Source organism: Antedon mediterranea, chromosome 3, assembly GCF_964355755.1.
Source record: "Antedon mediterranea chromosome 3, ecAntMedi1.1, whole genome shotgun sequence".
Taxonomy (NCBI): Eukaryota; Metazoa; Echinodermata; class Crinoidea; order Comatulida; family Antedonidae; genus Antedon; species Antedon mediterranea.
The window spans coordinates 31734701-31759220 of record NC_092672.1 but is presented as its reverse complement, the minus strand read 5'-3'; the positions used below and the strand labels follow the sequence as shown (position 1 = coordinate 31759220).

The window sequence follows — 24520 nt, the reverse complement described above, 5'->3', positions numbered from 1 at the left end:
TCAGCTAGCAGATTTTTTCTGCCTGTAAATGAAGTATTAAATGGTGTAATATAACATCGTCGTCGTCGCCGCCATTGCCATTATCTGATGATTCATCATCATGCATTGTCATCTTTATCATCATTTAGTTGTCATTATTGTTATCACTATCATCATTGCATCGGCGAAGACTCACTACATTAATAACGTCTGACAAAATATCATGCAACCTATTGCAACATTTTGATTCGTTTGCAAAAGCGTGTGTCGTCTCCAAGGAGAAACTATTATTAATATTATTTCAAACTATAAAAAAAACTTATCTTAAATCTTAACAATAAGTTTTACTGTGAAAAGGTTTGGTGATGTACTGATAATGTAACTTTAAGGTCCTTTGCCAATGTCTACATTAACAGCGTACGTGTAATGGAAACAATGTACTAACATTTTCATCAAGGGAAAAATAATAACATATTAATGCCAAGATGAAAAGCATAGAGTTAGACATTTAATGTAATTTGAAAAGTACAATTGTGAAACAATACTTGTATGTCAAATTGAATTAAGATCTTGTTAAGTTGCAGTTGAAGGATACAAATTATAAATGCAATGTAACGACTTTTTTGGCGATGTGTGCGTGTCATGTTTGTCTGTACGTGATGTGGAAATGATTATCTACATGTGAAAAAAATGTGAATGCTTTATGTGTGAGGAAAGTGCTCCTTTTTTATGATTTGTTTTAAAAAAAATCACCAATAAACATAAACTTAAACATTGCTTTGAAAAATATATTTTAAGTTTTTTTAAATTTGAATAAATTTGAACTTCAAATTGGATATTAAAATGACATACTTTGTGTACTGTTTCATTTTGTGTTCTACATAGTGTTCATCTTGTGTTCAACATTGTGTTCATTTTGTGATCAGCCTTGTGTTTATCTTGTTTTCAGTTTGTGTTCATCTTGTTTTCAACCTTGTGTTCATCTTGTTTTCAACCTTGTGTTCATCATGTTTTCATTTTGTGTTCATCTTGTGTTCACTCTTGTGTTCAATCGTGTTCAGATTGGATTTGACTCGCTCTACTTTGTCCCCTGTTTTAAATATCAATTAAATTAATTAATTGCTTCTCAAAAGATTATGATACACTATACTTTGCCACTTTTTTTGCCCATTGAATAGTAATCTTCACTTTGTTATTGTCTGGTTAGTTAATTCGGAAGTAAACTTCTCCGCTAGGAAGTTGTACAGGAGCAATAGGTGTCTATTATTACGATAATTATTGGGATTACCGGCTAATATTCTTCCTGATCAAAATATTTAAATCCTATTTACGGATATCCATATTTGATAACGATGTGATAATGAAGTAGAGTATGTACAAAACAAAACTATTTTGAGGTGTAGTATTAAAGAATTTTTATTTTGCTTGCGTTGAGGTCTTACCTACCGGTAGGTAGAATTTGCTTAGTAGTAGTGGTTAGGATGTTAGGCCCGTTTTTTATACTTTAATATGTAAGTTTATTATCTTAAAGTTATCCAGTGTCTGACATACATACGGTAATTCCAGTTTTCAGAACCTTATTTAGACTTTCTCCCATTTCTACTTTCAAGAACATGTAAATTATTCACATGTTATACAATCTGTTATTTTCTTGTAACAGAAACAGGCCCTTATAAAAGAAGGCCCTTAGAAAAGGTTAACTGTTAAGGATTACGACACCCACAATAATGACATATTTAAGGTGTACATGTACTTGTATAGAAGTGTTTGTCGAAATTTGTTCATCTGTGAAACTTATACCATTTGAAACCAATTGATGATTGTATAACCAATCAAGCGTATAGTTCATGCTTCACCGAATTTAACTATGATTATTTTATATGTTTCATTACTCTACAAATCAAGCAATTTCTTTCCAATTATTTTCTAAATTTATTATTGTCGTTCTTGTTTATATGTCAAACGAGTAGTGAACTAGATTTGTGTACATAGTAAAGCGTTATATCTATCAACCTTAAGTCATGTTTGCACTTGACTGGACGTGGCACCGTCCAGTATGAATGACCGCATTGTTTTTGTGACCATGGTAGTCGTTCAACGTGATTCAATTGAACGTGAATTATTTTAATTTGAAATTAAAACTGTATCTATTACGACAATCGAAGCGCCGATGTGACACCGTCTCGACAGAAATCGTTATCAAACCTTTATTAATTAGATTTTTTGAATACAAGAATTTGTTATATAAATCAGCTGAATTGAAAGTCTGTTATTATAGTTGGCACACACCAGACTGTTGTTTAACTACGTATTATGGGAAGAACAACAGCAATATCTGTCTAATTTCGCCAAATAAACACTTTATTTTAATGAAATCTAGTGAATCTTCCTTCCCACTTATTTAATGATCCACTTTTACATTTGCCTGACTGGATAACGTCCTTGTTCAAACCACAACTATCACCTTGTCAACTTGTTAATATCATTGGATATTATCAAGCTAATCTTAATTAAAGGCTTACAGTACATCAATTACTTTATCGAAAAAATACCTTTTTTGCAATTGATTTAAATTATTCGATTTTATAAGTAATTAATAACAATTTGGTTTTTTATACACTTTCAAAAATTGTGAAAGTTATTCGAAATTAGGATTTTTTTTGGAAAGATGAAATGAACAAAGTATTAAGATTGTGTCATATTTGTTTAAAATACATTTTAACAATAATTAATTTCTAATTCCTTCTAATTTAATCATTTTTTATTTCATTAAATTTTAATTTCTTCATTTAAAAGAAGTTTTTTTCATGTTCATTAAAACTTAAACTTGACATAGATTTTCTACACAGAAATTTATATCCAATTATCAAAACAAGGTCATGATTTAACTGCTAATTGTATTTTTTCTTTAATATTGTAGAATATATTAAATAAATATGTTTCATATTTCCATAAAAGTATCCATCATCATTCTAGAAATATTATTTTATAAGTTCATCCTCTGTACTATATAATTAAACTTAGATAATTGAAGGAATTCTTTGATAATTAAATTTAATTGCTGAGGAATTCTATAGATTTAGAAAACAAGAATTCCTGTCTTTTTCAAATACATTAATTCCTTATTTAATTTCACTATTAACAAACGAACATCGCAATGTAATTTGATAGATTTATGTTTCTGTAATGAAGAAGATAGTCGATAGAAATAATACAGCTAAAATGTCGGTTTTGAAAAGAAAAATCAAAACTTTGAATTTTTTTCTGTCTGTTTATGTCAAATTTGAATTTAACCCAAAGGATATATTAGTTATCTAATTTTGAATGATACCTTATTTAATACTGAAGACACTTTAAAACGAAGAATAAATAGGTATAAACCAAAAACAGGAAATGGAAATTGTCAGTTGGCCAAAGTCAACTTGTATGTCGAGCATCACTGGTCAACGAAACAACTTACAAAGGAATCAATTCATTTATCTGTAATTTTACAATTTCAATAGTCTTGGGGCATAAATATTCTTTCTTTCACATAGGTTAATATCATTTCCATTTTTAAGTGGTGCTGTATATCTCAATGGTATAGGTACTGTTCTAATTTGAAATGGTAAAGATGAGAAATAGAAAATGAGAAAAGAAAGAAAGTTGAAAGTTATCCAATAACTTACCTGGATAAACAGACAATAGCCTCTCTCTTTTCAAAAAGAGGAATTCATTTCTAAAATAAGAAACACCCTGGCTCTATCAGATAATTGTATCATCCCGATTCTTATTCTGCATTTGTTCAGTTTAAATAAATTAAATCTTGATTGCTAGTGATATATTTTGTTAAAAATCAGGTTTAGAATGACATGTAAAAGATATGTCGGTAGATCTAGAAGTACTGTTCGGTGTCATTTTTTTTCAAAATTTTGTCTTAATAATATTGTTTTTTTTTGTCTGTTTTATCTGATCTTGAACTTTAAACAGTTGGCCTTATTATTTCATTGCTATTAATGTTGTAGACGTTTCCTTGGTGAATTAGAAACAATATCTAATGTTATAGTTTGAATGAATAAATGAACTTATTAAAAAAACATACACTTTTATTCTTAAATAATATATGGAAAGGGTCCAGACAAAGTGTGCCTGAGTCCTTTGGGAACATGAAGAAGTAGAAGAGGATGATCCGGGAATAATAGAGGAAGCATTTAGGTATTAGAAAATGACTGGTCTAGGAATTGATTATTATATTATAGGATGTACAAACAGCTGTTACTCTGTAACACCAGATGGAGTCTAAACTAAACTTTTTTTTTTAAATCATCTGGACTTTTTAAAAGAAAATATAAATGCTATACTATTTATAATTTGTATTCAAATATAGTACACTAGAACCCCGTCTTTTATGGGGACATTTTCCTATGAAATGAACATTAACCACTACGGTCAACCCTTTTTACAGAGGACATTTCCTGTGAAACCATTCAGAGGATACCCCTATTAAGAAGAGGAAAGGTAGGAAAATATTATACCAAGATCAGTGAGCCTGTTTATAGCGTGTGTGACTATAAGTTGTTGATATCATTACACTTTACAGGCGTATCCTGTTTTTGAAAATTAAATATAAAGATGACGAGTTAAATTGAGCGTGATTACCTTTTTTTTGTCCTGTCTGTCTGGAACGATGTCTGTGTCAACCGGATATGTCGCACCATCATCCCTGTCTCATGACACAAATTTGGCCCCTACCTATCATGCTAAGAGCTAAACAAATCTTAATGTTTCAAAATTCACTGACATTTCTGTAGAAGGTATTATCACTTTTAAGATGTTAGTGGCTTCTAGATGATTTCTCTTTTTTTGAAAGTGCGGTTAATCCATGATAGGTCATACTATGTCTACAAAATTATACCTAGGCCTAGGAATTAAAATATATGTACAGTATCCAGCTCTTTTCCTGAGGGAATAACTTATTCACCCCTTTCCCTTTTACTTACCATTAAGAACGTTAGACCCCCTGTAAAGAAGACTCAGACACTGTTAAGATCCACTTCCTGACTATGTTAACTAAAAACATTTTGAATAAAGTACCTTCTAACCCAATTCCTAAAGGAATAAAGGTAATCCGTTCAGATTTATTTAATGTGACATTTTTATTACAAGTTTTTTAATCCAGTTAACACATTTTGACCTTTATTTTAAAATTTTAAATTAAATTATTTTTTTTTTTCAATGTAAAACATAATAATATATGTATTTTGCATATGAGACATTCTAAGTTTTAGGCCTACTGAATTATAACATTTCAATAAGTATCATAATCTTCTATAATATTTGACATCAAATTGTTCAACTTTTCGAGGTATAACGTAATCTTCATTTTTCTGGTTAAAAGTTAAAAGTTTCAGGTATTAAAGAATTTTTTTTTTCTGATATGATTTAGTATGAGACTTATAGTTGATTGAATATCTGATAATGAAAATCTAAATATGTCAAATATAAACTATTGAAAAATTAAAAGAAAAAATTGTAATCATAAACTACTTCCATTATGTCGTGTTGTATTTTCATAACTATAATTCTTGCAAACTGTATTATTTATTTTTGTAATATTTACAGTATTTAAGATACAGTACACGTTTTGCACTTTAACCATGAGAAAACAAAATGAATCTATTCCTTCACAGTATGACACAATATTAAAATTAACAACTACAATATATTTCTAGAGCCCCTTTCTCACAGATGTGCCTGCAATATACCGGTATGATGCTGGCGCCATGCCGGTATCGTTACCGGCATATACCCATTCTCATCGGACTATCATGCCGGAAATATAACCGGAATATACCGGCTTTCTGTGAGAAAGGAGTCGGGCATATTCGGCCAATAAAAAGTCTCTGACAAAATAATTATTGAGGGCGTCCTTTATTGTTATTATTTTTGTCTAGCGATATATGGCGGCGAATTATAAGTCACAGATTATTATCTTCCTTTATAGCATATTTATGCAATACATGCTATGTACAGTATATTGTGCATATATTATACAGGTACAGCAATTAATTAGCCGTCATCAGCAATCTGTAAAACACCTTAGAAGGCTGTACAATTTACAAGGCAAGGCGACGAAGGGTCAGGCACCAACAAACAAATAGCTATGAATGGCCTATGTCTATAGATTATGCTACAAATTTCTTCTTGTCCCCTTATTTTAAGCAGCTCTCTTATCTCATTATCCCTCCAGTTCGACATTATTATTGTTAGGCCTAATTGAATTGAATCGGCTCCAAAGTGATACACTTGACCGCGCAAGGTGTCAAAGCCTCGACAGGGAATTAAATATAACCCCGGAATATAACGGCGTTACGTTCTCACAGAATGCCCGTCTGGCATTGCGGGGAATATCCCTAGAATATTACTAGGTCTAAAGCAGGTCATGTCGATGCCGGCATGGTGCCGGCATGATGCCAAGACGGCCCGTTCTCACAGAAAACCATACCGGCATGGTAATGGTATATTCCCGCAATATTCCTGGCACACAGCTCTGTGAGAAAGGGGCTTATGTTAGTTATCAGAACTATTTTTAATTGAAGAATGTAAAGATAAACTTGTGAATATTAAATTATAGAAATTTGATAATTGATATGTTTCAACATTTGGTGATATCTGTGACAGTCTGTCAGCGAGTCCCTGGCTAATGTTTAATATACAAATCCTAACATGATTCATATCCTGACTCATATAGTGTAGAACTTTAGGGAACTTTTAAGTTTTATGCATACATGTATTTATTTTTATAGGAAATTTAATTTACATACGGCCATAGGTAATTTGAAAAATAGTACCACCACTGCAAGTTGTTCTATTTTGTATTACTGGTGCATGTACCTACTGCAGTATTTAATGTGTTTAGTACAGGTATTTATTATCCTGGCCTGGTCTAGTGCTCTATGTCTGCCAAATTGTATAACCATGACAGAAAACTAATACAGTCAACTTTCCCAATACCAGACTCTCTGAAAACCAGAAACTCTCAATACCAGACTTTTATCAAGGTTTAAAAAGCCCCAAATTCATTTTTACAATTTAGAAAAACATTCCGAATATCAGACTTTCCAGAAAACCAGACATATTTGGTCAGCCCAAGAGTGTCCGGTATTGGGAAAGTTGACTGTATTATTTATTTATTATTTATCTACTAATTAATATTGATAAATGTTCCTTTTTATGCCTCGTGTACATTTACTTAATACGTTTTATTTTTGTAACTCTTATTTCTGGTGACAATGTTGTAAAGTTTGTTAGTTTTCATCCACACACAAATTTTACTTTAGTACAACTTTGGTTTTTAACTTATGTGTACTATATATTTTGTGTGAAAAGTAAATGTTTAAACAAACAGTGGTAAAGAAACACCTAAAAGAAAAATAAGAATACTAATGAATAAAGTAATAAAATAGACAATTTAAATTTTCTACATTTTTAGGATCATTAGAAATAACAACTTAATTCGTTTATATCTTTCAGCTACTTGTAGTACGGGAGTGTGCTTTAATGGTGGTACCTGTACAGGAGGCTACTCGCAGGCTTGTCAGTGTGAATCCGGTTTCCAGGGACCTAGATGTCAATATGGTAAGTGTCTTCTGTATTGAGGATTCTCTCAGTCTCTGATACCAATGTAGAAAGTTTCATCAACATGCTTTCCATTTTCTCCTCGTCAAACCATCTACTGATGATACTTTCCCAAACAGTCAATTTGAACCAGGATGTCAGAATGGTTCCATTTTGTCTTGAAGTGTATTTTCTTCCTTTACCCTTGGGCTAGCCATACATTGTGGATACTATGAATGTGTCATGAATGCCACAGGATGTCAATGTAATAAGTTTCAACAACATGCTTACCATTTTCTCCTCATCAAACCGACTATTGATGATACTTTCCCAAACAGTCAATTTAAACCAGGATGTCAGAATGTGTTTTTTCTTTCTCTACTCTTGGTAAGCCATACATTGAATGAATGCAGTGTGATTTTGTTGCCCTCTTAATTTTTGGGCTTTTATTTGGTTGCCTATCACTTATCAAGGCATTGAGACCAAAGGCAACGAGTCCAGCAAATATTTCCTTTATGTATGTTTATCAGCAGGAAATATTTAGGTGCCTAATTGACTCACAAATTGCCCAAAAATGAAGTAGACTAGTTTTTTGAAAGGATTCAATTTGTTTTTCCAAAGTTATAGTACATCAATGCTTCCAAGGTAAAATATATATCAGTGACCTGTTTATTTTATTAAATTTTCTTACATGTCATAAAAAGATGCCATGGGACCGCTAATATAAAATCATGGAGTCAGATAATTGCGAAGTGTGCCAAATCATAGAAGTTGTTATTTACATATGTAAATAGTATGTGTAATTACTTAGTGCAGCTGTTTAGTATGTTTTTTGGTAGGCCTAAGAAGGTGGAGCATCAAGGGGGAGTTGATTACTTCCCTGGTTACCATGGGCAGTTGTCTCCTGGTTTCCTCTCTGGGGAAGGTCAACTTCACTGAAAGAATACAGTCCAGGAAAAAAAAACATTTTATGTCATTTTTTAAGAACATAACAGGTCTTTAGATCCATGTCAACTTACTAAAAGAAGTTCAAGGAAAAGTCATTTTATGTCATTTTTTAGAACATAACAGGCCTTAAATCCAGGTCAACTTACTAAATGAAGTCCAGGAAAAAGACATTTTATGATGATAACTGATAACAGGCCTTTATAGCCATACTAAAGAGACTACTTTAGCTAGCTGCAGCAACATCCGATAAGTATGATAAAGGAACCAGTTTAATTTATTTTAGTAGTGGCCCATTAATATAATACACTTAAGAGTTAAACAATTAATTTTTTTCAATCAATATTAACCACTTTATTATTTTATATCCTGCACTTAAAGATAAATTATATTTTTTTCCATAATTAATTCTTATGCTTTTAACTCAAATTAGTTAATAGCATAGCATTACTATTTTGATAGTTCAATCAGCATTTTCTTTTTAATAATCAAGATATGACTTCAAGTTTATTAGGAAAAAAATTAGATTGATTTAGTTATTAAAATTATCTTTTCAGACATGGAAATGTAGATTGGAATTTTTCTAAATTAATTTTAATTCATGTTTCAGACATTTCTCATGTTTCATATTAAAATATGACATTGCACATGTTCTTAAGATAAACATTTTACCAAATAATGTGACTAATAAAAGTCACATGTATCATACTATTTTTTAGAGAAAATGGACAGTTTTTCATTAAGTTTAATAATATATGCAATAAATTTAATTTAAAATAGAGGGTGCTGTGCTTGTTAAAAAATTCAGTTTTGTTCAATTGTGTAGATCAAGTTTTAAAGTATCATAATTATTTTACAATCTTTAAATTTAGTTTATTTTTGCTGTTTAGCTATTTCATCAACCTAAAGATTTGCAGTAAAAATCGATGGTAAAGGCCTAGCCTACTACTAGCCTAGCTCAAGACGATTTTTTCACTTTTGTGAAAAAAAACCCTCCTTACAAAAACCTTTGGCTAAAATTAAGTTCATGCTTTATTTTGATTTAAATTATATGGTAAATAAATAAATAAGCAAAAACAATGAATCTGGTATTTGGCCTATGATAAAAGTTAGATAGTTGAAAAGGTTTGTGCAATTATCAATCAAGTACTTATGATTGTTGGTCAATAAAAGGACAATGAAATAACCAATTTATTTAGATTAGTAAATTACTAATCCTTGTTAAACCCATAATCCTATAATTGGATTAGTGTGGATTGTATGTTTACCATCAACAATAGAAGATCCACTGTTTAAATAAAAAGACACGCATATTCTTTTATTGACAGATAGAAAGATACATACCAATTAGGTTGTTTTAAGATTGAATTGTATTTTTTATTTAAGTAATTAAAACGCAAGATCTTTTTCCTGTTAAATCACAACTGCTACTTCTTTTTCTAAGCTTTAATTGAAATTTATTTTTTAAGAACGATAAAGTTTATTCATCCTGTATTTAGTGAGTTACTTGCTGTTCGATGTGTTGAAATAAAAAATTTAAAAATTATTGAATTGTTTCCATACTACCAGTAAACTTTTGTTCATGTTTTTCTGATGTGATGATAAGCAGGAAATAGCTAAGTGGTAGCGTCACTCAGCAGTGCGTTTTAAAGTCCCATAGGGGATGTGCAAGGTATGTTTTAAGGTGTTGATATAAAGTTTAAAGCAAACTAGGTAACACAAATGTAAGCATGATTCATATGTTTTCATAGGATGGACTGATCATATATTTAATCTAAAACTATAATTGTCTGTCTTTTTTCGGTTTATCCGGTATTGGTTCAGCAACCGTGTGGTCTAAATTCCCAATCTTTATCAACATAATTCAAACAAATCATTTAATTAATTATATTTAAATAAAATAAACATTGTTTCGGTACTCATTGCTGCTAATGAAACCCATTTATCATAAGACAGCAGGTAAGTTGACGACAAATGATGCCGTTACACATTCTCAACATCTGTTAGGCCTTTAGGCATCCAAGTGTAAGAAAATCTTAAAGGCACACTTCACAAACTTAGGCCTACATCAATGTGCTCATATTACCAAGTTAGGCCTAGCACTTACTGCCCTACGATGTCCACACATGCTGGTATGCCTCTCTGAAAATCATCCTGCTAGGCTATCAAAGGGTGGAATTACAAAGAACTGTTGGTGGGTTATTGTAAGGAGGCAATGCCGTGGTTATTTGTAGACACCATTCAGTGATGTTGTCTGCCTGATGGGACTCACCTGGCACGAACATGTTTGGCACTCAACGTACTGTATGCCTATCATTAGCCTTTAGAGCAAAGTAATTATTTATCTCATCGAACGTTGTAGGCACAGGCTGCAATATAGGCAATTATTTCATTACAGAAATGACTGTAATGTTTATTTAGTATTATGAAGTACCAAACATGGTTGTGTTAAGGTTTCTATCATTAACCTTTTCCAGTACATTGAAGATTAAATCTTGGGCTTGATGACACAATACATGACAAAGGTTTTTGATTTACTTAACGCCAATAGCCAATCTTTTCTTTCAAATTTAATTCATTCCAAGAAGTTAAAATTGTATCCGTTCTATTCAAAAGTATTAACTTCTTTTTTTTTTCGTCAAAAATCAAAATTGTTTGAATGCAGTGCAATGTTACAAAATTACTTTAATTTCATTTTGTGACTTTTTAAATTTTAACTAAAGTTAAGAATTGTTCCTTGATATTAATTTGTTACTTTATTGAATTGTCTCCTATCTCATCAAATATTATTTTATTTTTTTATTTCATCAAAATTAAAAGAATCATAACCTTTTTCATAAAATTGTATATCGGTCATCAAGCGTTTTGAGATGTGTAAACGGTGACTAGAATTTGAACTATCTCGTTGTACAAAGCCTAACTAACTAACAAACTTTTTTATTTGGCCTAAAGTTACTTTGAAGTATTAACAATAACATAGAAATAAGTGTTCCCAGATTGTTGTCCCTAATGACTGGGGTTTGTATGGAGGGCCGTCTCCCAAGTACAAATGCAAATATTTACCATTTCTATATATTGCCAACGTTTCTTATTTATATAACGCTGTCAGCTGATTTATAGAAGGTCGATAAACTCCTTTGTTTACTTGGTTTATATAGTTAGACGTTATAGTTGCACTTTGTCAATTTAGTAAAATATAATTATTTTAATGGCTTGAATGATGATGGACATATTTATAAATATTAGAAAAAACACATATTTTATGGCATTGGTATACTGAAGGGGTTACAAAAATTGGTAATAAAATTGTTAGACTTTCCAGTCCTGAATGCAATAGAAGCCCTTGGGATCCAACAAAATGTATAGGCGTTGGTTGTAGTAAAAGATAGATTTACCCTAATTTGTTTCATTGAAAATGTCCCATAAATAGGGATGTTGTCCTAAGGGATAGGTTTTACAGCTATATTGTTAGAGATCTACAATAACATATTATTTTGTAGCGGCTATTGATGTGAGCATCTCAAATTTGTTACTATACTGCTCAAATTATTCATTTTTCATTATGGTGGATTGTGGTTCGTTATATTTCCAGCTGAGGGTTGGGGGGGGGGGAGTCACTAGAGCAATATGACAGAATTTTTAGCATGCATGAAATTGCATATTCTTGTCTGGGAATCTAATAACTTAATATTGTACAGTAACACATTCCATTGGTTTATTGAATTCATTCAATATGGGATTATAAAAATTTGTAACAAATCTTGCATTTGAATGGCCGTCAGTCAGGATAATCACAAAATCAATGAGTTTATTATAAAAAATACTTGCTTACAATTCTGTAAGCTCACTGAAGCCTAGCCTCTGAAGAACGAGACTTTAATGGCAAAAATTAAATAAACATGTAAGGTTTTGTAGGTCTTAGAAGTTGAAAAGTTCATCAGAGTTTGTGTTCAGTGGAGTAGAATAAGAGTGTTGATGCAACCTGGAACAAACAGCCTAAAGCTATGACTGTGGAAGGGGCACGTTCTGCTTACTTTAAAAAAATACAATTCACGTAGACCAGATACTTGACTTCTTTTAAATGACTAGTTAATAGTAGAGGTTGTTTTTGGTAGGGGTAAAGTAGGTAAGGATGGTGGATCTCAGGAAACGGTGTCCCCTAAATAGTCTCTCCTGAATAGGAATTGTCCATAGTGCTTAACCATATATGACCTCACCTAAAATTTCGATGTTCCCTGAATATGGGTTTGCTGTAGTGTTAAAACATATGACCTACTTAGAGGTGTCCCCTTGAATAGGGGTTTCAAAAAAGGAAGGTATCTCTTTAATGACGGTGGCGACATTTCCATCCTAAGTTGACACTTCTATCATTTGTGCTGTGAACGTCGAACTAGACTGTGCAAGGATTACTATCAGAAACTTAAAAACCCTTCCCATAGACTACATCACCTTCTGCCAAAAGCGCCTAAATCTAGATACAATTTAAGACAAGTTAAAGAATTTTGCATTCCAAAAGTAAAAACGGAACGATCAAAAAATGTCATTGTAAACTTTGGTCTCTTTCACAAGTGGTAGGCATAAATATCCCTGCACAGTCGTTTCTCCTCCTGTCTTCTGTTTTGTCTGTTCTTCGATGGTTTGTGTATTTTGATTGTTATTGTTGATGGATAGGATATATTTTCATTTAAGTATAAGTATATATTTTTAATATAATTCAACCCAAAAGTTGCAATAAAAGTATTTTATTATTTGTATATAGTTAACATTCTTCTATTACCACTAAAAAAACTACGAACAATGTTAAATTTACATAATGTTTAATAAATAATTGTGTATTATATGTAATTAATTATCCAAACATATATTATACATGAATAAGAATTCTATTTTTAGCAGCAATTTTCAGTAGTATACTATCATTTAGTTTTGTAAGGACAAGTTACAGAGTAAATCTAAAGGAAGAGAGAATTTGTGGTGATTGGTACACACAGCACAAACGCTAACGGTAAACACACACTTCCTCTTCTTTTAGCTTGTATGAGTTACGCTATTGCATTTCCCCCAGTTTGCATAGGAATATTGGATAAGGTATATACTGCTCCATTTGTCCAGTAAAGCAATATGGTTCTAGTACTGTAACCTTGTAATAATACTGTAACCTTGTAATAATCTTTTACAAAGAAAGAGTTTTTTTGTAATTTTCCGTGACTGTTATATATTTCAATGGGGTTTTTTTCTAAGTGCTTTGGGAAAATCTGCTGACTGTTAAAATTAATATTACCATTATTAACAAAAACAAAATATTATTCATTTTTCCAATTGGAAACTAATTATTGCATAAGTGTATTATGTGGTCATCACAGAAAAACAAAATAATATACTCTATAATAAAAACAAATGGTAATTGTTGAAGCTTACATCTGTAAATATGCTTACAAAAAAGATTTGTTATACTGTAAAAAACAAAATTGTTGGGTGGGCCATGTCAGAGGGTGTGATAGTGGATGTCAACACATATTTAATTCTAACTTTAGTTAATCACGAATCGGTACATGTTTTTTATCATTCTCGGGTGAATTTGATACAAATGGCCCTGTAAGAATTAAAGTATGTCTCACCATAAAGGTGTTACAATGACTAAAATATCACGAACGTGTCCGGTCGCACATAGTACCTGCAGGCAAACCGGATTGTTTAGATTTGCAAATTGGCCGCGATACAATCCGAGATTAAGTAATTTTTAAGTGAACGCACGCTCTTTATATCAAGTGGTTCTGCAGGTTAGAAAGTATACCGTTGATCCCCTTGTACAAACAATCAAGTCTGAAGATTGCAAAAGGCAAAGAATTAATTTGCTTTTCAGAAGTCTTGTATTGCACTCTGTCCTTGGATAGGTGGATAGTTTTCTTGCTTTATTTATTTATTATTTATTTCACCAATATTATGTGAAGGTGTTTAGTTGGAACTCATGCTGACTAGTCGGCACTCTCATTACATTATTAATGTTAAGGTATAATAATGCAATTGATTAAAAGGCATGGATAAAATGATAGATTGACAAGATAAGATGAAAATGTTTACGAGTTAGATACGTTTGTGTATATACCTTTGGCCATGCCTATGTGGTCTAATGGTAAGTCACCTGCTTATTAAAGTAGAAAATCAGGTCCAAGTCATGAAATAAATTAATTTATATTTTTCATAATTAATTATAATTATTCAATTTACTAATACTCCAGGATTAGGTCAGTGAGAGAGAAAAGAGGAGAAAAGTACTATTGAACAACCAATAGTGCATACTATTGCATGCCATGTGACCACAATCAAACAGCATTGTTCAAAATACAATATTAGGTCATCAAGTTTTCTGTTTTCAAATTCAATTATTATTATTATTATTATAGAAGAGGAGAAAGGTTCCTGTATTGAACTATAGGCATCTCCATGGAATCCCAAAACAATTAAATTTCTATTGTAAAATCTTTTTAGTTAGAATTGCTGTCAATCGTGAAATTATTTTCACAAAGACAAATAAAGTCTCTTGTATCTTGAGAGTTTTCAAGTACTCTATGATAGAACCACAGGTCCTTGAATTAAATCCACAATCAAGTAATTAATTAGTGAAGTCCTTTGAAGTAGGTTTATTGGTTAATGATCTGTTACTGATAGTAGTAAATGATCTTGATCAATTCTAAGATTGACACTTAGCGCTTACGCATCATTACTTTTGACGTTTACTGTCAATGTTTCATTTCACGCTTCATCACTCACGTTTTGTCATTTACTGCTATTTAAGTTACGTGTCCATGATACCAGATGCCAATTTTTAAGAGAGAAATTTACATTTGCATAATAGCTTGATATATATCACACACCTTCATAAAAACGTGATATATAGAATGATCAATTTGTTACTATTAGTATGAATATAAATAATTTAAATTAATATTCTGTAAGAAATATTGTTTTATTGTCTAACCTAATGCTGTCATAAAATAAGATTGATATTAGAACTTGTGACATAGAATGCAATGTACTTGTTTGTTGATTTTAGGCCTACAATTGTGCTGTCAACATTTTATGGACAACAGATTCAACAAAGGCAATTTAAACATATACAATGTGTTTAAAAAGTATATTTTGGTAAGAAAAATGGGCTTTGTAAAATTCTTTTATCCCCATAAATTGAACTTGTCAGATATGAATATATTTTTAAGTAACTTAGCCTAGTTTTAAACATTTTTGTTAACCTATAGAGTGTTACTCGGGATTCAATTTAGCATTAGAAATCGCAAATCAAATTTTAATGTTGGAGATTATGGAAACAAGCTAGGCTTTTATGATCCGGATTAAAATTGCAGGTTCAGTAATCCAGTAGCACAGAAACAACCCAGACTTCAAGGTCACCGAACAGAAATATCACTACAATCTATTCTACTAATAAGCTTGCAATATTGAAGAAAAGTCTCAAATTCACAGGAAAGTTACAATAAATTGTATTTAGAAAATGATTCCGATGAAAGAGGAACCAGGTCAAGGTGTTGTGAACTAATTGTTTAACACCTTTTTATAATAAGTTATGAAAATAAAGTATTTCAGTTTAGTCTAAACTTCAGATTTAGGAATTACCAACGGTCAGAACTTAACAATAAAAGTAACTTCCGCGCTGCTGAACTTTGTAATAGTGACACTGTTATATTTCGTTGAGACTGTTGTAAAAGTTTGAATAAACTTGTATTTAAATTTAGGGAAAGTTTTTTTTCTAAAACAAATGAGTTACTTGTGTCATATAATAATATTTATGCATGTTATATTTTATTTTAAATGAAATCAATATTATACAAGCAAGTTACATTTTTAGAATGCAAGCCATAGATTTATAGCACATTGTAAGTTTGTTATTTCTGGTTCTAGAGATAGGCCGACATTAGAATATATTTCTACTCCATGTTTAGTCTATCATCATTTTCAAATTATAACAAGTGGGCCATTAATCTATCTCATATCTGTCAAAGCATGTGTGTCGAGTCCATTTTTCAGCCTTTGCTTCGGGCATTAAAGTGTCCATCCTGGGTCCACGCTGTCTGAAGATGCGAATTATTTATTATTTATTTATTATCAAAGTGTATATATATCTTGTATTGTAATTCATCAAATCCTTGATTGGCATCCCATAGACAATTATATTTGTCCTACAAGGTCAAGTACTTGACCTTGCGTGACCAATGGACTGAATAAAGAAGTGAAACTTTTTTATTGAGCGAAATTGTAGTAAAAAGTTGCCAAAGTGGTATATTATAAATCTCTTTATTTATGGAGCATTATCTTTCTGCAACATTGTTTCAACTGATTGCAAAAGAAGATTCAGAAGTGAAAAAAAAATTGATAACAGAAACATGCTTGGAGAAAATGAGCTATTTATTTTCTTAGGAACTAACAGTTTTTGTTAAAGTTAATTAAAAGTAATTGGTCAAAACTCATTATTAGGTACAAATAATTCAAACTTTTATTATAACTTTGAAAAATTTGCTAGAAATAATTTTTTCCTTTGCTGATTGATTAAATATCTAAACATTTAAAGATATGTTTAGGACTAATTTGATCAGGTTGTTTTGTAGTATGGATTTACTGTTTATGTTAGATTGTTTGCTCATGTGTAGGCCGAGAAAATAAGTCATTTGGCAAATATTTGCTGCAACAATATTTGTAGGTTAATGCTTTTGTGTTATTGTATCTTATTTAAATACACCTTTTATACTTGAAGTTATCTGTTTACCTTAATATAATAACGGATGTTACCTGAAAAGTGGAGTGTAGCGATGTTTGAATATATCTCTCAGTTTATTCACAAAAAGAAAGGATCGTCAAACTAACAAATTTAATTTAAATAAACTCTCCTAAAGTGTTCTTCAAAAGTTTGTGTAGGATGAGATTGTCTGATGATTAGATAATCCGCCAGTGGACTAACATCATAAAAGAAAAGAAACCTAACAATAAGCATTGAATTAACAAATTTGATATTAAGTAAACACTATCAAGTGTGTGCCAAAAGTTTGTAGTAGATTGTCTGACGATAAACATTGATAAAGATCATTCAGTAAACGTTGGGTGGTTGGATCAAGATTTAGTGTCATTGAAGTGTTTCTTTTTAGTGTTTTTTAAGAGGGTTATGACTATAGCACAAGAGAATGTGTCGGAACAGTATCAACAAGTAGAGACTTTCAAACAACTCTTTGTTCTTTGTCAAATATCAAATTCTTCCGAAAGAATAGTGTTGCCATTCCTTGTATTATCTTGTGTGTCTTGTACTGAAAAAAAAAACTTGATAGTCATTGAACTTGTCGTCTTCGTTAAATTTAAATAGTTAGCAAAAGTTTTTGATAGTATAATGATTGATATTACTGTCATGGATTTTGAATTGATTCCAAATTGTCTTTTACATTTTCACATTTATTATAATTGTTAACAAAAAAAGACTAGTAAAATTGGGGGTTTGTGGTAGGTACACCATGCGTTTCCAAGGGGGAAAAAAGTAAAGAAAATGTCTCAATGTTTTAGGTTGTTGTGCCAACAACATTAGCATTAATCCAGAAGGTGGTTGTAGTATAACAGCCAAAATGTATCCGCAAACTTTACTTACTAGTTTTTATTCACCATGAAAACCTTTGAACAATATAGTTGAAAAGACATTGATGGCAAAGAAAAGGGCAAAGAAAATGCCAAACAAGACAGTGCCATAGCCACCAAAATTAAATTGATCAGGTTGTTGCAACAATAGGGAAATTCCTTATGCAAGCCATTGGTCAACCAAGAGAACTTGAAAGAGCATCCTTGAGAGAAAGACCAATCTTAGGAGAAGCCACATCCAGATAGATTGGCAAAAAAGACACTTTAGATCAATTCTTGGATATCATATTTGCTAATTGTTTCTAAAATTACTAATAACATCAAAGGCATCTTGCATAACTAGTGAAATAATAGTAGTAGGCCAATGTGTGAATAGCTAGTTGATAAGGTCTGGCGGTTCTCTGTCTAGAGACACTTACCCTAATGTCAACATTTACTGATAGTTGGGTCATTCGGCAAATTTGATTGAGTTTTGGCACCAATTTTCTTCAAATATTTCATTGATTATCTATTGAATTCCTTAAACCCTGAACCTTATGACATTTTGGTAATTTGTATAAAATTATCTGAAGAAATTGGAACAGAAACGATGAAAGCTAGATTATTTTTGTTTACTTTGATCTAGTAATTGTATAGAGATGTACAGTTGGAGATTCAGAAAGATTAAGGTTGGTGTCAAAGTTGATAGAAGTACTTGAAAGTTAAAGGAGCCGGTTGTGTATAAATGATGAAATTGGAACAGAAATAGATTATTTTTGTAATTTTGTTTACTGGAAGTTTACTCTTTGATTGATTATTATGATTGTTAAATTAGCATTTGTGAAGAGATGTGTTGTAGTTTGGGTTAGCACAAAGGAGTTAGCAGTGACAGATGTACTTGAAAGATATAAAGGAGGTTATGTTCTGTAATTAAATTATAAGATTAAAACAAAAGAAGTTTGAAAAATAAAATAGTTTGGCAGTCATATGCTTGTTGAAGAATTTTGTAAATTTTTCAATTTTCAATAATTCTGAAGTAAGTTTAAATTTATACTGGAATTAATAAAAGTAGAGAACCAGATTGGAATTGCGGCCAACTACTAGTCCAGAGTGTATTGCCCTTTAGAGCAATCATTCTTTTATATTTCTGTCTATAGGCCGAAGAGCACTTCCTCTTAATTGTCAAATGCATTGTGGAAAGATTAAACCTCTCCAATCTCCTGAGAATAAAAACTCCTTAGACATCCTTAAGTAGTATTCATGATTTAACAGACAGTTATATTAACTAAGATGTCCTTTTTTATAGAAAGTGTGTTTATTTACTTTTCTTATTGATTTTTCAGTAGGAATCTAACACTGTGTGTTTTTTCATATGCCTAGGGTTCATTGGGAACCAATATTGACAGTTGTATTTAGCATTGTGGTTTTAGACAAATATAAGATTATAAAAATTCTTTATTAACTTTCTTCTGTTTGTGGTGATGTTTTTGTCAACATCTATTTCTATCTACTGTTGTTTATAAAACCAACCAGAGCTTCTAACATTGAGTAGTAGAGACCATTTCGAACTAGGCAATCATCAATAGCATCCATGGCATCCATGGCATCACAAAGTAGTCCTCCTGTCCTATCTAGCTGCTGTCTTATGCTAATCTATATCTTTGTTCAGACAGTAAAATGTGTATGCTACGCACACAATGCTAGCTTTATTACCTGTAAAGTCTGGCAGCTGGATATGTACTTTGAGGAAAGACCTGGTAGAAGTAGCTAGCATAAAACAGCATGCATCAATTTGTTTCATTTTCATTGTCCTAAAATAATATTAACAATGTGGTTTTTGTACATTAATAATGAATTAAGTTATAAGGTTCGTTAAATTTTAATTCTGACCCAAGGCTTACAATAAATAGGTGGTGGAGAGTCCCTTAGGCAGCATTTAACATGTAGTACCCCACACCATTTAATTAGGTATTTGCCTTTCTCTAGAGATTTCTATCCCAATGGCCAGAATTGTTCAGGCTCTAAAATAACAAGGTAGGCCTGTGTTTTTATTTGGATAAGACTACCCTAGGAGTGTATATACATATTATTCCTACCCGATATGAAACGAGTACCTACACTAGTTATCGCTGTTGACTGTAGCTTGAACTATGTCACTTCTAATTAATAAACTACAGGCTATATAGCTGTATTACATTTCACCATGAGGTATCAAACATATAGTGAGGTCGTTAACCTGTCGTTGACAACTAAAATATCCATATTTCTTTCAGCGTTTTCACATGTTTTTTTTTTTTTTTTTTTGCATAAAGTATATAGTAATTTATATTATGGATGTAGGCCTAAAGGTAATACTTGTTTGATATCAAGCCAAGTGCCTTTTAACCCATATATGTGTATAGGTGATATAACATCTACTATGAAAATCCTTCTTTCTACAATAAAATTCTCTTTATTTATAAGATGTGCTCAAATAGAATGCTTTTATATGCCTCATACAAACGTACTATAGCAAAAATGAGGCTGTATTATAATATTTTCCTTTTTGACAATGTTAGCCAGCATTAATTTACAAAAAGAACATGTCATTCTATGGGGATATGTATACATGAGCCCTATAACAAGGAGAGGAGACCGTACCTTGTCTGTTATTATTAGAAGAAAAATTGGTTGCAGTAATTGTATGAATAGTAGCTGGAATTGCCAAAATTGTAATAAGTTAGGTATTTACAATATTTTGGCTGCTAAACAATAATCATAATAACAATAATTACAATAATTACAAATAATAATAACTACTACAGTAGTAATGACTAAAATATATGTGTTTAAATTTTAAATATAAATATGTATAATTATGTTTGTATGATGTAATATGTTTAAGCGGATATTAGCCCTTGATGGCATTTGCAGCAATAAATAAATTGAATTGAATTGAATTAAACTGTAGATTTGAAAAAGGCAAAAAGGGGTTCATAGCAAGTGTATGGGGTTTAATGCAATACATTTCTAACTTTTTCTAATATTGCATGTTCCTTGTCGCCACATAAATATAACACTGAGGTTCACCATCAATAAAAGTTCAAAGCTGTGCCTTGCATATAAAATTGTTGTTACAACAGTTCAGTTTATGTTGTTCCAGGGATTGCAAGTACCAAATGGTTAGAGATACAGTAGCCCCTGGGCCGTTTGATCAAAATGAAATAAATGAATGATTATAATTTATCTTCTATCACATTTAAACAAACTCTGACTCACTTACATTTGAATAGGAAGTGAATTCTTTTGCAAGTTATAAATACATATAATACAATTATTGCATTAAGTTTAAATTATAGAATAGGTCAACACTGTCAAGTATGTTCTGTAGTAGGCATTACTGTAATAAAGTACAAACATTAAAAAAAAACATATCTTATATCTTTGCCTAGGTATTATTATAGAATTGTATCTCACTTTGTATAATATATATTATTAGGGTCCAACAGGGTTTCTTCAAAAACAATTTAAAACATTGTAGCAAGTCAGATAGCATTCTTCTCATTGGTAGACACTTCAGTGGAACTAGATACGGTAGGAGTTTAGTTATAATGATATTGGTGCCCTATATATTTCAATTGGTCCATTAATATGTTGGTATGACATTCAGTTAACCCGATCCTTGTTAAATAACATGCTTGAATGATTTTTTGTAACATAATAAATGTTATTCTTTATGGAGGTAACATTAGTTTTGTTTAAATGGCCTTAAAATGGTAGACAACATTGTTTTTTCCTTCATGATGTCACCAAGGTAATTACACAGTTGACTGCTTTTCAATAACATTATAATGTGATCCCCTACATTGTTTATTTGACATTAATTGAACGATATGGATAAGTACCAGTGCCATACCTGAGTGTGACGCTAGTATGTCATCAATAAGGTAACATGACCATCTTTGGTTTTATTTCTAAACGTTACAAAAAGATTTTATAAATTTAGACAATTCAAGTAATTGAATAATATATTTGGCAATCATACCATGGTCAAAAAACCCCTAACCTTCATTTAAAATTGTCTCAATTTATTAAAACTAATACTATGTATTGAAGAATATTCAGATTTTATTATATTTACCAACAAAATAATTATTTCCTTTTCGGTTCGGTCTTTCCTAAAGCTTTGTCTACACTGTCAAACTTTATGTGACCAAACAAAAATGTGATGTGCCCATATAAGGACTTGATAATGTCATCACTGCCATAAATTTATGGCGAAGCCTAAGAAACAAAGTAAAGTATGAAATTAACAAAGCTAAAGAGAAACATTATAAGGATAATATAGAAGGACTAAAAAATGCACAACCCGGTAAATGGAATAAAACAATTAAAAACATCACAGGATATAACAAGAAGTCAGACAATGTTAAATTAAATAATTATGGTGAATCTGTTGAAGAACAGGCTGAACAAATTAATGAACATTTCTCAAGAGTATGTTGCCAGCTTCCACCACTCAGATTGGAAACACTTCCCTCGTACTTGCCTACAAAACCACCCCCCAAAATATACCATGGAGAAATTTGGAAGAGTTTAAACAAATTAAACTCCAATAAATCTGGCCACCCAGATGATATTCCGGTGAAACTCATTAAGCTGTTTTCTTTTGAAATAGCACAACCCCTGTTTTTAATCTTTAATACCTGTCTAAACGAAGGGGTGTTTCCAACTGTGTGGAAGACCGCATCAATTGTACCAGTACCTAAAGTTAAAAAACCGACAATGGTTGGCCAATTACGACCTATTTCACTAACTAAAATATTGGGTAGAGTATTTGAATCATTCCTAGCGGGATGGTTAAAAACGGATTTCAAACCAGTATTGGATTGTAAACAGTATGGTAACGTGAGAGGAACTAGTACAACACACTACTTAGTAGATATGTTGAATACGGTTATATCCAATATTGATGTGCCAGGGACCTACGCCACATTATGTACAGTTGATTTCACAACTGCGTTTGATAGGATAAACCATAATGTTGCTATTTCAAAGATGATAGAATCTGGTGTTAGACCGTCGATAATTCCAACGATTAGCAGTTTTCTGATGAATCGCACCCAGTGTGTGAAATTTAAGGGACATTGTTCTGGACTAAGAACTATAACGTGTGGGGTCCCCCAGGGTACCAAACTGGGACCCAGCATATTTACTGTTATGGTGAATGATGCGGGTAACACCACTGATAATCGTTGGAAATTTGTGGATGATCTAACACTGGGAGAAATAATTAATATAAAAAATAATAGTACATCATCAGAACTTCAATCCCATTTAGATTCCTTGAGTTGTTGGTGTAAACAAAATGACATGCTACCCAAGCCTTCGAAGTGCCATGTTATTAATATAAATTTTATGAAATCCCAAATAAACTACCCCCAATTTACTATAAGTGGTGAAAAAATTGATATTGTACATAGTATGAAATTATTAGGTCTTGAGCTACAAGACAATTTAGGTTGGGATATCCAAATCAAAAGTATTATCTCTAGAGCAAGTAGAAGAATGTTTCTTCTTTATGCATTGAGAGGATATAGTGCACCTATTGGTGACATGTTAAGTATTTATCAACTCTATATTCGGCCGCTGACTGAGTATGCATGTGTTGTTTGGCACTCTAGCATTACAAAACAACAGACCAATGAAATTGAGAGGTTGCAAAAGCGAGCATGCAAAATTATACTTGGCCAGGACTATGAGAGCTATGATACGGCCCTTACTCAACTCAAAATTACCAGCCTTGCTGAACGTAGAGAAAAATTAACATTAAAATTTGGAGAAGGTATCCTTAAGTCAGAGAGACATCGTAATATGCTGCCTGCTGAAAGACCTAATATATCTAGATTACGTAACCCCAATAGATTTACATTACCTAAAATAAAAACTAACCGATATAAAAATTCAACGATTCCCTATATTATAAACAAATTAAATTCCTCCTGTGAAAAATGAAATTTAAAAAATATATAATAAATGATTGTGCAATATTACCGCCTAAAATAATCAAATGAAGAGCACTGCAGACAACGTTTAATATTAATATACACTGTAAACTTTTATTTTCCGAAATTTAATATATTTTTGTAGATTTTTAATGTTGTGAATATTTTAGTGAATAATTGTGCAATGTTGCCACCTATACTAAAAGATAATAATAATAATAATAATAATCAAATAAAGAACAGTGCAGATAGGTTTTACTTTAGTATATTATAATGTAAATTTTTCGTTTTTTTTTAAATAAAAGTGCAATTGTATTTTCCAAAATTGTGTATATATTTTAAGATTCTTAATATTTTAAATTTTAGTGAATAATTGTGAAATTTTGTAATTGTATATTCCGAATTTATTA

At 31.3% G+C, this 24520-nt stretch overlaps 1 protein-coding gene across 4 annotated transcripts in view; it reads left to right on the top strand.

The window, feature by feature from the left end:
* LOC140045221 (uncharacterized) overlaps positions 1-24520 on the top strand; it is a 121242-nt gene that overhangs the window by 49692 nt on the left and 47030 nt on the right. For all 4 annotated transcript variants that reach the window (XM_072090039.1, XM_072090038.1, XM_072090036.1 and 1 more), the window contains exon 4: positions 7492-7596. In XM_072090039.1, coding sequence (XP_071946140.1) covers positions 7492-7596 — 105 coding nt within the window. The remainder of the gene's footprint in view (positions 1-7491; positions 7597-24520) is intronic.